Source organism: Leptodactylus fuscus, chromosome 1, assembly GCF_031893055.1.
Source record: "Leptodactylus fuscus isolate aLepFus1 chromosome 1, aLepFus1.hap2, whole genome shotgun sequence".
Classification (NCBI taxonomy): domain Eukaryota; kingdom Metazoa; phylum Chordata; class Amphibia; order Anura; family Leptodactylidae; genus Leptodactylus; species Leptodactylus fuscus.
Window position 1 is genome coordinate 94,507,723 of NC_134265.1, and position 15,567 is coordinate 94,523,289.

The 15,567-nt window shown below is 44.9% G+C and overlaps 1 protein-coding gene across 19 annotated transcripts in view; it reads right to left on the bottom strand.

Moving 5' to 3' along the window:
- Positions 1-15,567, bottom strand: part of PITPNM2 (phosphatidylinositol transfer protein membrane associated 2) — a 189,163-nt gene that overhangs the window by 70,421 nt on the left and 103,175 nt on the right. For all 19 annotated transcript variants that reach the window (XM_075274038.1, XM_075274081.1, XM_075274070.1 and 16 more), the window contains 2 exons: positions 13,325-13,539; positions 11,308-11,429 (listed from right to left, as the gene is read on the bottom strand). In XM_075274038.1, the coding sequence (XP_075130139.1) occupies positions 11,308-11,429; positions 13,325-13,539 (337 nt within the window). The remainder of the gene's footprint in view (positions 1-11,307; positions 11,430-13,324; positions 13,540-15,567) is intronic.

Below are 15,567 nucleotides of genomic sequence, written 5' to 3' on the forward strand. Positions count from 1 at the left end.
GCCCAGTTTGGGCAAATTCATGGTGGAGGGAGCCTCTAACCAGCCCAGTTTGGACCAATTCATGGTGGAGGGAGCCTCTAACCAGCCCAGTTTGGACCAATTCATGGTGGAGGGAGCCTCTAAAAAACCCAGTTTGGACCAATTCATGGTGGAGGGAGCCTCTAAACAGCCCAGTTTGGGCAAATTCATGGTGGAGGGAGCCTCTAACCACCCCAGTTTGGACCAATTCATGGTGGAGGGAGCCTCTAAACAGCCAAGTTTGGACCAATTCATGGTGAAGGGAGCCTCTAAAAACCCGTTTGGACCAATTCATGGTGGAGGGAGCCTCTAACCAGCCCAGTTTGGGCAAATTCATGGTGGAGGGAGCCTCTAAACAGCCCAGTTTGGGCAAATTCATGGTGGAGGGAGCCTCTAACCAGCCCAGTTTGGACCAATTCATGGTGGAGGGAGCCTCTAACCAGCCCAGTTTGGACCAATTCATGGTGGAGGGAGCCTCTAACCAGCCCAGTTTGGGCAAATTCATGGTGGAGGGAGCCTCTAAACAGCCCAGTTTGGGCAAATTCATGGTGGAGGGAGCCTCTAACCAGCCCAGTTTGGACCAATTAATGGTGGAGGGAGCCTCTAAACAGCCAAGTTTTGGGAAATTCATGGTGGAGGGAGCCTCTAACCAGCCCAGTTTGGACCAATTAATGGTGGAGGGAGCCTCTAACCACCCCAGTTTGGACCAATTCATGGTGGAGGGAGCCTCTAAACAGCCAAGTTTGGACCAATTCATGGTGGAGGGAGCCTCTAAAAACCCCAGTTTGGACCAATTCATGGTGGAGGGAGCCTCTAACCAGCCCAGTTTGGGCAAATTCATGGTGGAGGGAGCCTCTAAACAGCCCAGTTTGGGCAAATTCATGGTGGAGGGAGCCTCTAACCAGCCCAGTTTGGACCAATTAATGGTGGAGGGAGCCTCTAAACAGCCCAGTTTGGGCAAATTCATGGTGGAGGGAGCCTCTAACCAGCCCAGTTTGGGCAAATTCATGGTGGAGGGAGCCTCTAACCAGCCCAGTTTGGACCAATTAATGGTGGAGGGAGCCTCTAACCAGCCCAGTTTGGACCAATTAATGGTGGAGGGAGCCTCTAACCACCCCAGTTTGGACCAATTCATGGTGGAGGGAGCCTCTAACCAGCACAGTTTGGACCAATTCATGGTGGAGGGAGCCTCTAAAAAACCCAGTTTGGACCAATTCATGGTGGAGGGAGCCTCTAAACAGCCCAGTTTGGGCAAATTCATGGTGGAGGGAGCCTCTAACCACCCCAGTTTGGACCAATTCATGGTGGAGGGAGCCTCTAAACAGCCAAGTTTGGACCAATTCATGGTGAAGGGAGCCTCTAAAAACCCGTTTGGACCAATTCATGGTGGAGGAAGCCTCTAACCAGCCCAGTTTGGGCAAATTCATGGTGGAGGGAGCCTCTAAACAGCCCAGTTTGGGCAAATTCATGGTGGAGGGAGCCTCTAACCAGCCCAGTTTGGACCAATTCATGGTGGAGGGAGCCTCTAACCAGCCCAGTTTGGGCAAATTCATGGTGGAGGGAGCCTCTAAACAGCCCAGTTTGGGCAAATTCATGGTGGAGGGAGCCTCTAACCAGCCCAGTTTGGACCAATTCATGGTGGAGGGAGCCTCTAACCAGCCCAGTTTGGACCAATTCATGGTGGAGGGAGCCTCTAAAAAACCCAGTTTGGACCAATTCATGGTGGAGGGAGCCTCTAAACAGCCCAGTTTGGGCAAATTCATGGTGGAGGGAGCCTCTAACCACCCCAGTTTGGACCAATTCATGGTGGAGGGAGCCTCTAAACAGCCAAGTTTGGACCAATTCATGGTGAAGGGAGCCTCTAAAAACCCGTTTGGACCAATTCATGGTGGAGGGAGCCTCTAACCAGCCCAGTTTGGGCAAATTCATGGTGGAGGGAGCCTCTAAACAGCCCAGTTTGGGCAAATTCATGGTGGAGGGAGCCTCTAACCAGCCCAGTTTGGACCAATTAATGGTGGAGGGAGCCTCTAAAAAACCCAGTTTGGACCAATTCATGGTGGAGGGAGCCTCTAAACAGCCCAGTTTGGGCAAATTCATGGTGGAGGGAGCCTCTAAACAGCCCAGTTTGGACCAATTCATGGTGGAGGGAGCCTCTAAACAGCCCAGTTTGGGCAAATTCATGGTGGAAGGAGCCTCTAACCAGCAGAGTTGTGGGAAAGCAGGGTGGAGGGAGCCTCTAACCAGCAGAGTTGGTGGAAATCAGGGTGGAGGGAGCCTCTAACCAGCAGAGTTGGGGGAAATCATGTTGGAGGGAGCCTAGTATTAGCAGAATTGTGCAACGCTTATGGTGGATGAGTATGAGGATGCGGAGGAATTGGAGAGGTTGAGTACAGACATGGAGTTTCATGTTGGGGTGCTTTACACAGGTGGGCACAAAAATGACGGCTCTACCCAGTGGTGGTTCATTTTTATCAAAGTGAGCCGGTCGGCACTCTCAGCTGACAGACGGGTGCGCTTGTCAGTGATGATGCCACCGGCTGCACTGAACACCCTCTCAGATAGGACGCTGGCGGCAGGACAGGACAGCACCTCCAAGGCATATAGGGCAAGTTCAAGCCATAGGTCCAACTTCGACACCCAATACGTGTAGGGCGCAGAGGGGTCGGAGAGGACAGGGCTGTGGTCGGAAAGGTATTCCCGCAACATGCGCCTATACTTCTCACGCCTGGTGACACTAGGACCCTCCGTGGCGGCACTTTGGCGAGGGGGTGCCATCAAGGTGTCCCAGACCTTAGACAGTGTGCCCCTCGTTTGTGTGGACCGGTGAGAACTTGGTTGCCTACTGGAGGAACTGCCCTCCCTGCCGCCAACGTCACATGCTGGAAACATCTCCATCATATTCTGCACCAATTGCCTGTGGCAAGCATTGATGCGATTGGCCCTCCCCTCTACCGGAATAAAAGACGAGATGTTGTTTTTATACCGGGGGTCAAGGATAGCAAAGATCCAGTACTGGTTGTCCTCCATGATTTTGACAATACGCTTGTCGGTTGTAAAGCACCCCAACATGAACTCAGCCATGTCTGCCACAGTGTTAGTTGGCATGACTCCTCTGGCCCCACCGGAAAGTTCAATCTCCATTTCCTCCTCATCCTCCATGTCTACCCATCCGCGCTGCAACAATGGGACGATTCGAAGTTGCCCGGAAGCCTCCTGTATCACCATCACATCATCGGACAACTCTTCTTCCTCCTCCTCCTCCTCCTCCATTAAACGCAGTGAAGCGGACAGATGTGTGGACCTACTCTCCAGCTGTGACGGATCGGATGCTATCCCTAACTCCTCTGTGTGATCTGAGTTATCCCTGATGTCAATCAGGGATTCTCTCAGAACACACAAGAGCGGGATTGTAAGGCTCACCATCGCATCCTCAGAGCTCACCCTCCTTGTGGACTCCTCAAAGACCCGTAGGATGTCACAAAGGTCTCTCATCCATGGCCACTCATGGATGTGAAACTGAGGCAGCTGACTTTGTGGCACCCTAGGGTTTTGTAGCTGGTATTCCATCAAAGGTCTCTGCTGCTCAACCACTCTATTCAACATCTGAAACGTTGAGTTCCAGCGTGTGGGGATGTCGCACAAAAGCCGGTGTTGTGGCACATGCAGGCGTTGCTGGAGAGATTTTAAGCTAGCAGCGGCTACTGTCGACTTGCGAAAGTGGGCGCACATGCGCCGCACTTTCACCAGTAGCTCTGGAACATTGGGGTAGCTCTTTAGGAAACGTTGCACCACTAGGTTGAAGACGTGGGCCAGGCATGGAACATGTTGGAGTCCGGCAAGCTCCAGAGCTGCTACCAGGTTCCGGCCGTTATCACAAACGACCATGCCTGGGCCCAGGTGCAGCGGCTCAAACCATATTGCCGTCTCATCGAGGAGGGCATCCCTCACCTCGGAGGCAGTGTGCTGTCTGTCCCCCAAGCTGATCAGCTTCAGCACAGCCTGCTGACGTCTACCAACGCCAGTGCTGCAACGTTTCCAACTCGTAGCTGGGGTCAATCTAACAGCGGAGGAGGAGGCGGTGGCGGAGGAGGAGGCGGTGGCGGAGGAGGAGGCGGTAGAGGAGGAGGAGGAGGGGGGTGTTCTTCTCGTGTCCCTGCCAGGAATGTTAGGCGGGGAGACGAGGTACACCGGGCCAGTTTGGGAAGCAGTCCCAGCCTCAACTACATTCACCCAGTGTGCCGTCAGTGAAATGTAGCGTCCCTGTCCGCATGCACTTGTCCACGCGTCGGTGGTCAAGTGGACCTTTGTGCAAAGCGCGGAACTAAGGGCCCGCCTGATGTTGAGTGACACGTGCTGGTGCAAGGCGGGGACGGCACACCGGGAGAAGTAGTGACGGCTAGGGACGGCATAGCGAGGTGCCGCAGTTGCCATCAGGTCCAGGAAGGCGGGAGTTTCAACAAGCCGGAACGCCAACATCTCCTGGGCCAGCAGTTTAGCGATGTTGGCGTTCAAGGCTTGCGCGTGTGGGTGGTTAGCAGTGTATTTCTGCCGCCGCTCCAATGTCTGAGAGATGGTGGGTTGTTGTAAAGAAACGCCTGATGGTGCCTTTGATGGTGCAGGAGAAGGAGATAAGACAGGACCAGGGGAGGATGAGGTAGAAGTCAACAAAGTGGCGGAGGCAGATGAAGTGGTGTCCTGGCTCGTCCTCTGGAGTGCATCGCCAGCACAGTCAGCAGTGGCAGTGGCAGAGGCAGAGGCAGTGGCAGTGGCGTGAACGGCAGGCGGCCTTTGTCCTGCCGTTGCTGCCTGCCACTGATTCCAGTGCTTGGATTCCAAATGACGGCGCATTGAAGTGGTGGACAGGTTGCTCTTCTCAGAGCCCCTAATCAATTTCGAGAGGCAAATTGTGCAGACAACACTATATCTGTCCTCGGCGCATTCCTTGAAAAAACTCCACACCTTCGAGAAACGTGCCCTCGAGGTGGGAGTTTTTCGGGGCTGGGTACGAACTGGAACATCTTGGGAGATTCCGGGTGTGGCCTGGCTTCGCCTAAGCTGCTGACCTCTGCCTCTGCCTCTAGCTACCCTTTTTGGTGCTGCACCTGCCTCAACATCCACACTACTTTCCCCGCTTGACATCCCCCCTGTCCAGGTCGGGTCAGTGTCCTCATCATCCACCACTTCCTCTTCCAACTCCTGTCTCATCTCCTCCTCCCGCACAATGCGCCGGTCAACTGGATGCCCTGACGGCAACTGCGTCACATCATCGTCGATGAGGGTGGGTTGCTGGTCATCCACCACCAAATCGAACGGAGATGGAGGAGACTCTAGTGTTTGAGCATCTGGACACAGATGCTCCTCTGTTAGGTTCGTGGAATCGTGACGTGGAGAGGCAGGTTGAGGGACAATGAAAGGAGCGGAGAACAGCTCTGGGGAGCAGGGACAGTTTGGGTTATTGTTCTGTAAAGCTTCGGAATTTTGGGAGGAAGGAAGACAAGACTGTTGGGTAATAGGAGGAGAGGAGGCAGAGTCTGACTGGCTGCTGGACAATGTGCTGTAAGCGTTCTCTGACAGCCATTGCAAGACCTGTTCCTGGTTCTCGGGCCTACTAAGGTTTGTACCCTGCAGTTTAGTTAATGTGGCAAGCAACCCTGGCACTGTGGAGTGGCGCAATGCTTGCTGCCCCACAGGAGTAGGCACGGGACGCCCTGTGGCTTCACTGCTACCTTGCTCCCCAGAACCATTCCCCCGACCTCGCCCACGGCCTCGTCCACGTCCCTTTCCGGGAGCCTTGCGCATTTTGAATTCCTAGTTAGAAATTGGCACTGTATACCAGTAGTAAAAATTGTGGGTGCACGTAACCCCAATATATTCTTTGAATTCCCAGTCAGACACTGGCACTATATGGCAGTAGCAAGAAATGAGGGTATTTGTATTCCCAATATACTCTTTGAATTCCCAGTCAGACAATGGCACTGTATACCAGTAGTAAAAATTGTGGGTGCACGTAACCCCAATATATTCTTTGAATTACCAGTCAGAAACTGGCACTATATGGCAGTAGCAAGAAATGAGGGTATTTATAACCCCAATATATTCTTTGAATTCCCAGTCAGACAATGGCACTGTATACCAGTAGTAAAAATTGTGGGTGCACGTAACCCCAATATATTCTTTGAATTCCCAGTCAGAAACTGGCACTATATGGCAGTAGCAAGAAATGAGGGTATTTGTATTCCCAATATACTCTTTGAATTCCCAGTCAGACAATGGCACTGTATACCAGTAGTAAAAATTGTGGGTGCACGTAACCCCAATATATTCTTTGAATTCCCAGTCAGAAACTGGCACTATATGGCAGTAGCAAGAAATGAGGGTATTTGTATTCCCAATATACTCTTTGAATTCCCAGTCAGACAATGGCACTGTATACCAGTAGTAAAAATTGTGGGTGCACGTAACCCCAATATATTCTTTGAATTCCCAGTCAGAAACTGGCACTATATGGCAGTAGCAAGAAATGAGGGTATTTATAACCCCAATATATTCTTTGAATTCCCAGTCAGACAATGGCACTGTATACCAGTAGTAAAAATTGTGGGTGCACGTAACCCCAATATATTCTTTGAATTCCCAGTCAGAAACTGGCACTATATGGCAGTAGCAAGAAATGAGGGTATTTGTATTCCCAATATACTCTTTGGATTCCCAGTCAGACAATGGCACTGTATACCAGTAGTAAAAATTGTGGGTGCACGTAACCCCAATATATTCTTTGAATTACCAGTCAGAAACTGGCACTATATGGCAGTAGCAAGAAATGAGGGTATTTATAACCCCAATATATTCTTTGAATTCCCAGTCAGACAATGGCACTGTATACCAGTAGTAAAAATTGTGGGTGCACGTAACCCCAATATATTCTTTGAATTCCCAGTCAGAAACTGGCACTATATGGCAGTAGCAAGAAATGAGGGTATTTGTATTCCCAATATACTCTTTGAATTCCCAGTCAGACAATGGCACTGTATACCAGTAGTAAAAATTGTGGGTGCACGTAACCCCAATATATTCTTTGAATTCCCAGTCAGAAACTGGCACTATATGGCAGTAGCAAGAAATGAGGGTATTTGTATTCCCAATATACTCTTTGAATTCCCAGTCAGACAATGGCACTGTATACCAGTAGTAAAAATTGTGGGTGCACGTAACCCCAATATATTCTTTGAATTCCCAGTCAGAAACTGGCACTATATGGCAGTAGCAAGAAATGAGGGTATTTGTATTCCCAATATACTCTTTGAATTCCCAGTCAGACAATGGCACTGTATACCAGTAGTAAAAATTGTGGGTGCACGTAACCCCAATATATTCTTTGAATTCCCAGTCAGAAACTGGCACTATATGGCAGTAGCAAGAAATGAGGGTATTTGTATTCCCAATATACTCTTTGAATTCCCAGTCAGACAATGGCACTGTATACCAGTAGTAAAAATTGTGGGTGCACGTAACCCCAATATATTCTTTGAATTCCCAGTCAGAAACTGGCACTATATGGCAGTAGCAAGAAATGAGGGTATTTGTATTCCCAATATACTCTTTGAATTCCCAGTCAGACAATGGCACTGTATACCAGTAGTAAAAATTGTGGGTGCACGTAACCCCAATATATTCTTTGAATTACCAGTCAGAAACTGGCACTATATGGCAGTAGCAAGAAATGAGGGTATTTATAACCCCAATATATTCTTTGAATTCCCAGTCAGACAATGGCACTGTATACCAGTAGTAAAAATTGTGGGTGCACGTAACCCCAATATATTCTTTGAATTCCCAGTCAGAAACTGGCACTATATGGCAGTAGCAAGAAATGAGGGTATTTGTATTCCCAATATACTCTTTGAATTCCCAGTCAGACAATGGCACTGTATACCAGTAGTAAAAATTGTGGGTGCACGTAACCCCAATATATTCTTTGAATTACCAGTCAGAAACTGGCACTATATGGCAGTAGCAAGAAATGAGGGTATTTATAACCCCAATATATTCTTTGAATTCCCAGTCAGACAATGGCACTGTATACCAGTAGTAAAAATTGTGGGTGCACGTAACCCCAATATATTCTTTGAATTCCCAGTCAGAAACTGGCACTATATGGCAGTAGCAAGAAATGAGGGTATTTGTATTCCCAATATACTCTTTGAATTCCCAGTCAGACAATGGCACTGTATACCAGTAGTAAAAATTGTGGGTGCACGTAACCCCAATATATTCTTTGAATTCCCAGTCAGAAACTGGCACTATATGGCAGTAGCAAGAAATGAGGGTATTTGTATTCCCAATATACTCTTTGAATTCCCAGTCAGACAATGGCACTGTATACCAGTAGTAAAAATTGTGGGTGCACGTAACCCCAATATATTCTTTGAATTCCCAGTCAGAAACTGGCACTATATGGCAGTAGCAAGAAATGAGGGTATTTGTATTCCCAATATACTCTTTGAATTCCCAGTCAGACAATGGCACTGTATACCAGTAGTAAAAATTGTGGGTGCACGTAACCCCAATATATTCTTTGAATTACCAGTCAGAAACTGGCACTATATGGCAGTAGCAAGAAATGAGGGTATTTATAACCCCAATATATTCTTTGAATTCCCAGTCAGACAATGGCACTGTATACCAGTAGTAAAAATTGTGGGTGCACGTAACCCCAATATATTCTTTGAATTCCCAGTCAGAAACTGGCACTATATGGCAGTAGCAAGAAATGAGGGTATTTGTATTCCCAATATACTCTTTGAATTCCCAGTCAGACAATGGCACTGTATACCAGTAGTAAAAATTGTGGGTGCACGTAACCCCAATATATTCTTTGAATTACCAGTCAGAAACTGGCACTATATGGCAGTAGCAAGAAATGAGGGTATTTATAACCCCAATATATTCTTTGAATTCCCAGTCAGACAATGGCACTGTATACCAGTAGTAAAAATTGTGGGTGCACGTAACCCCAATATATTCTTTGAATTCCCAGTCAGAAACTGGCACTATATGGCAGTAGCAAGAAATGAGGGTATTTGTATTCCCAATATACTCTTTGAATTCCCAGTCAGACAATGGCACTGTATACCAGTAGTAAAAATTGTGGGTGCACGTAACCCCAATATATTCTTTGAATTACCAGTCAGAAACTGGCACTATATGGCAGTAGCAAGAAATGAGGGTATTTATAACCCCAATATATTCTTTGAATTCCCAGTCAGACAATGGCACTGTATACCAGTAGTAAAAATTGTGGGTGCACGTAACCCCAATATATTCTTTGAATTCCCAGTCAGAAACTGGCACTATATGGCAGTAGCAAGAAATGAGGGTATTTGTATTCCCAATATACTCTTTGAATTCCCAGTCAGACAATGGCACTGTATACCAGTAGTAAAAATTGTGGGTGCACGTAACCCCAATATATTCTTTGAATTCCCAGTCAGACACTGGCACTATATGGCAGTAGCAAGAAATGAGGGTATTTGTATTCCCAATATATTCTTTGAATTCCCAGTCAGACAATGGCACTGTATACCAGTAGTAAAAATTGTGGGTGCACGTAACCCCAATATATTCTTTGAATTACCAGTCAGAAACTGGCACTATATGGCAGTAGCAAGAAATGAGGGTATTTGTATTCCCAATATATTCTTTGAATTCCCAGTCAGACAATGGCACTGTATACCAGTAGTAAAAATTGTGGGTGCACGTAACCCCAATATATTCTTTGAATTCCCAGTCAGACACTGGCACTATATGGCAGTAGCAAGAAATGAGGGTATTTGTATTCCCAATATATTCTTTGAATTCCCAGTCAGACAATGGCACTGTATACCAGTAGTAAAAATTGTGGGTGTATATAGCCCCAATTCTATTGCTAGGGGACTTGCAGGGTATTTCTGGGGTGAAGGTGGGGGGGGCACACCGTTGGAACGGGTATCGGGGTATATATCGGGTATACGGGAATACACTGACAGTGTATTCCATTCAGGATCCTGGGAAAGCTGGGTTGCGGCGATTGAGCCCGTCAGTGCCACGTTACACTGACAAGCTTCTCCCTGGAATTTAGCTCTTACAAGAGCTGTTGGTTGTCTTCTCCTTCCTATCCTAGCCTGTCCCTGCCTACCCAGAATCTAAGCCCTAGCTAGCTGGACGGAAACCTCCGTCCTCGGTGAATTGCAAGCTCAGAATGACGCGAAGCTGGGCGGCGCTGTTCTTTTAAATTAGAGGTCACATGTTTTCGGCAGCCAATGGGTTTTGCCTACTTTTTTCAACGTCACCGGTGTCGTAGTTCCTGTCCCACCTACCCTGCGCTGTTATTGGAGCAAAAAAGGCGCCAGGGAAGGTGGGAGGGGAATCGAGTAATGGCGCACTTTACCACGCGGTGTTCAATTCGATTCGAACATGCCGAACAGCCTAATATCCGATCGAACATGAGTTCGATAGAACACTGTTCGCTCATCTCTAGTAAAGACTTTTTAATTAGATTGGGTTTCCGTTGTTTTAGGTCCCCAAGCGGACCCAAAGAATGTAAACCCCAACACTAGTGTAAACCTATAAACAGCTGGTTTTTTCTTGGACTAAAAATGTAACAGCATAGACATTATTAATGCTGTCTTTTTGTTCTTTCATTGCCGGACTGTGGAACCACAACTATACAGATTGTCATTTGATCTTGTTTCACTTTGTATAATACTGTACATTTACAATTTAAAACTATTGCAATAATATTTTTTTATTTTTAGCAGCTTACACTAGAAGTTCTTGAGTCTTACACGCTTAAAGAGGTCCTTCCACCACCTCTGCCAAGTCCAGTTCCTTAAACTATTAGGTGGTGCTCCATCGTTTCCGACAATTGTAATTTTTTTCTCTAGCCCGCATGTGCTTCATATACTCTGAGTGGGTGGTGTCAGGCAGGAGTGGGCAAGGGGAGTTGATTCTGATCTTTGACATGCCAGCTCTACACATGAACTTAATCCTGCCCCTTTGCCTGCCACTCCTCACCTAACAGTATAGAAAACAGATAGCATATCAGGCACCATAAATAACTGCAATGACTACTCAGGAATGGTGGAACTAGAGAAAAAAAATTGCAACTGCGCTGGAATCAGTGGAGGAGGACCTAATGATAAACATAAAAAGTAGGAGCTGTTGAGTTGGAGAAAGGTCCTCTTTACCAAACAATTAAGAGATATTTGTACTAATTTAAAAACCATAAACTGCAATAAGGTAACCGCTTACCCAGTACTGTCTGCCTTTTTTCAGCAGGAGAAAGGTTGAACACGTTGGCATGCTCTCCAGAGTCAGATTTGTAAAAAGTTTCTATATCTATGGAGAACTTCTCCACAAAGGGGCAAGTGTACCTACAAGAGAAATGTAACTCAATTAAGGCTGCAAACTATGTTTTTGAGCGCATACATCACCAGATCGCCTATAGGTAAACAATCTCTAGAAGCTTAAATCCTTATATTAACCCCTTCCCACTGCAGGCATTTTTTGATTTTTGTTTTTGACTTCCCATCTTCCAAACCCCATAATATATATATTTTTTATTTTTCTGTTCACAAAACCATATGTTAACAAGACAAAATTTATCTTCGTAATAGTACAATTTAATATTTCACGCACTCTACTGGAAAGCTGAATTTAGAAGGGATGGAATTGGAGAAAAAGTGTATTTGTACGACTTTCATACAGGCTTCATTTCTATGGCGGTCAATGTGCAGTCAAAATGACGTCACCTGTATTCTATGGGTTGTGCAATTCCGGAGATAACAAATTTATATAGTTTTATTTACATTTTAACCACTTTAAAAAATCCTAAACATTGTAAAAATAAATAAATAAATAAATAAAAAATAAAATTAATAATAATAATAATAATAATAATAATAATAATAATAATAATAATAATAATAATAATAAAAAAATATTTCCATGTTCTGACACCTGTAACTTTTTTTTTTTTAATGTACATGGATGCATGAAGCATCTTTTTTGCGGGGCCATATGTACTTTTTAGGCAGTCCGGCACTTTTGATTTTTTTTCTTTTTCCCCCACTAGGGCATTCACCATATGGGAAAAATATTTTGGAAGTTTGTAGATCGAGTGTTTTCAGACACAGGGATACTGAATGTGTATGTATTTTACAGTGATTATTTCACTTTTATATCTAAATCTAAAGGGTGGTGACAGTGGCATTGACCGTCGATTCTGCCCATAATGGTGGTACCCATGTCCCACAAGGAAAAATTAGCTATGACCAAGGGGTCTTAACGCTCGCATAAGTATTATAGATTCCTGCTTTCCTCATATAAATGAAGTGAAAGGTTGCACATCAGTGGAAATCCAAGCAGTTCTGCCACATGCAGTGGATAAATTATAAAAACAGAAATATCCCTTTAAAAGGGAGTCTGTCAGCAGGAAAATCTCAAAATAATCCCGGTACCTTGCAGCACTCTTTTATAGACTTTTCAAATAGGTTTTGTTATGCAGCTCCATTATGGAGATAGTCACTACATTTATTGATATGCAAAATAGGTTAAAATGACATTTGAGGCATTTCTTATCTTTTTCTTGCATTATAAGGATCAGCGTATTTTATGCTGGTTTTAATGTTCCCTACCCTAATGGAGGGGGCAACATCCTTGTACCTAGACACAAATCCATTCAGGCACCTTGCTGGCATAGAAAATGATATGAAAACTGTGCAAGCAGTGGCTCCACTCACTTCTGGAAAAATGGCGAGGCCAACGGAGAAACAACACTTATTACAATTTTATGCCACAAAAGCTGCCAAACCACAATGACGAATTCCCTTTAGGAGAACAGAAATTCTGAATGGAATGGATACTGCACTGACCCGGAGCAACTTCTTCTCCCTCTAAGAACAGGTCTCTAGACCTTAAAGGGGTTGTCCAGTTTTAGCATATAAATGTTCGTTTGTTTAATGAAAAGTTATACAATTTTCCAATATACTTTCTGCATCAATTTCTCACTGTTTTCTAAATCTCTGCTTGTTGTCATTTTTTATTTTTATAATATCTTGAGCCGATTAAAAAATAATTTTATTGGGTAGATAACTGCTTTATGGTTCATGGTTACGTATGTTACAGGTAACCTCTCCACAGCCAGAAATGGACAACCCCTTTAAATATAAGTAATGCATTTATGAAAGACAATTTGAAAGGACCGTTCACTTTTTTCAAAAGAGTAAGAGTTTTCCTGTGACAATGATTTTTTTTTCTTATTTTGTACCTGGTCCTTGTATAGGGATATGCATTCCAAGACTCTTCTTCAACTCGCAGGGCAGCTTTGGGCAAGATAGATCGAAACCAGCTGGGGATGTGCATGCCAATGTGATAGACCTTGTGTGTATACTGACCAGAGCCCCCAGGACCATCTGTGTATGGCCTGTTCTCCAAGATTTCTACACCACTGCCTTCGCCACATGTTTCTTCTCTGCTCTTTTTCTGTAAAACAGAAGTAGGACCTTATATAAATATGAGCAATATCCTTTCTGAAAAAAAGTGACATGACATGAAAAACCTTCATTTACAAGCAGAGAAATAAAGCAAGTTGATGTTTTTCCAGTCTTTTGAAGAACGCAGGATAATCTTATTACACCACACATAAAATACACTCATTGACAAAAAAACAAACAAACAAAAAAACGCAACAAAAAGTTGCTGGAATTGAATGAAGCTTTCTATGTGTGAATGTGTGAATGTAATAATGATATATATAAGGGTTTAAAATAGTCACGTGAAAGGATAAGTTTATAGGGGAAACCTGTACCATTGGAATGAGTCACTCATACCCTGATGAGCAGACTCTAGCCTGGACACCAGATGAGATACAGAGCATGAACATGGGGACATACAGGTTCCATATGGTACCCTACAGTACATTTGTCCACAGATGTTGAAACTGAGGCTTTAGATCTTGAACACTCCTAGGCTGTCAAAGTTAGAATCCAGGTTGGTCCCATAAATACTGAACTGATGATAAATCTGGAGACTGATTTGTTGCTAAAGAGGTTACAGTACAAGCCTGCAGCAGTTCAGGTTTCTCATTCACGACACCACTGGAAATGAAATTTTGTCAATGGCAGGTCACATCACTAAATATCCTTCCACTGAGCGCCTGGAAATGGTCTTGGCAGAGACAGGAAAGTGTAATAAAAGGTGATCCTTTGAGTAAACTTGTGCTTATCAGCAGATGAAATGAAACTCACTATAGGTAATTTGTTTGGGCTTTCCAGAGTTTGTTTGACATGCGTGCACCCATTCCTATCCACTGCTCCCAAAACCTTCTAAGAGCTAGGTTCATCAAAATGACCATCCTGTTTCTTTCTGTCCAATTATGTTCCCCTTCTCTAAGTCTGTCAACTGCATAATATATCTAAATTGTAGAGGCATGTCTGGCAGTCAACAATCTTTCACTAAAAGGTACACTACCCAAAATTACCCTCTGACAGCATTTCCATGGCTGCACTTTTACACTCTGATGGTTTAACCAGACCACACTTGTAATTATTTACATAACTGATGATAGGTTCACATCTGCGTTGGGTGTCTCCGTATGATGCAGATTCTGCTTAAAATTGGCAGAGATCAAAGTCCTGCAACTTCTGAATTCAAAGCATATCTGTCATTTCAGAATATGCTGCTGTGTCTCTACATTAGGAGTAACACAATTTCTAATCATTATATGGCTCATATGCTGCAGCTTTTATCAGTTTCTCTCCCTAATTCAGTATCTGAAGATGGTCATCTTCTCTGAAGCGGTGGGTGCAGACCACCCGCATTACACTGCACACACTAGACAGAAAAAGTCTTCTTTAACTGCATTTCCCTCACTCAGGAGCAGGCCAGGGACCAGGCAGAACATGTACAGTGAAGTACTGACTTCTGATGTCAGTAAAGTGCTATGGTTTTGCTAAAGTTAGCTATTCCGAGTTTTTCCTCTCCTACAATTCCTGTTTCTCCAAAGTCCCGCTCCATAGACTTGTATAGACAGGTGTTACATACCCTGTGTTCAGTTTCAAAACAGCTAAAAAAGTCATTTTGATTGAAAACCAGTATAGCACAGGGAGGGGAGTAGGAAATCAGCCCAAGAACCACAGGAAGATATGCTATATTGCATTTTATTTAAAAATGTAATTTTTATTGAAAAATTTTTCATAACAAAATGTAATACAAACAAACAAAAGTAGAAATGGTACATTGGAGAGGGGGAGAGGCTGTAGGCCAAACCCTCAAACAAGAAGAGAGATTATAGGGGACCGACAAATGACCCAACAAGACATTAAAAGAAAAAGGGACTACGAAAAGACAAGGGGGGGGGGGGGGGCGCAGGTTCAGAGGCCGCGTAGAGCACAGTGCGTATCACAGGGGGACCAGATGGAGTGGAAGGCATCCAGGGTGTTATTAATACTAGCCGTCAGAAACTCCAGACTCCTCACATCTTTCATACAGGCCAAGAGCTCAAGGCCAGAA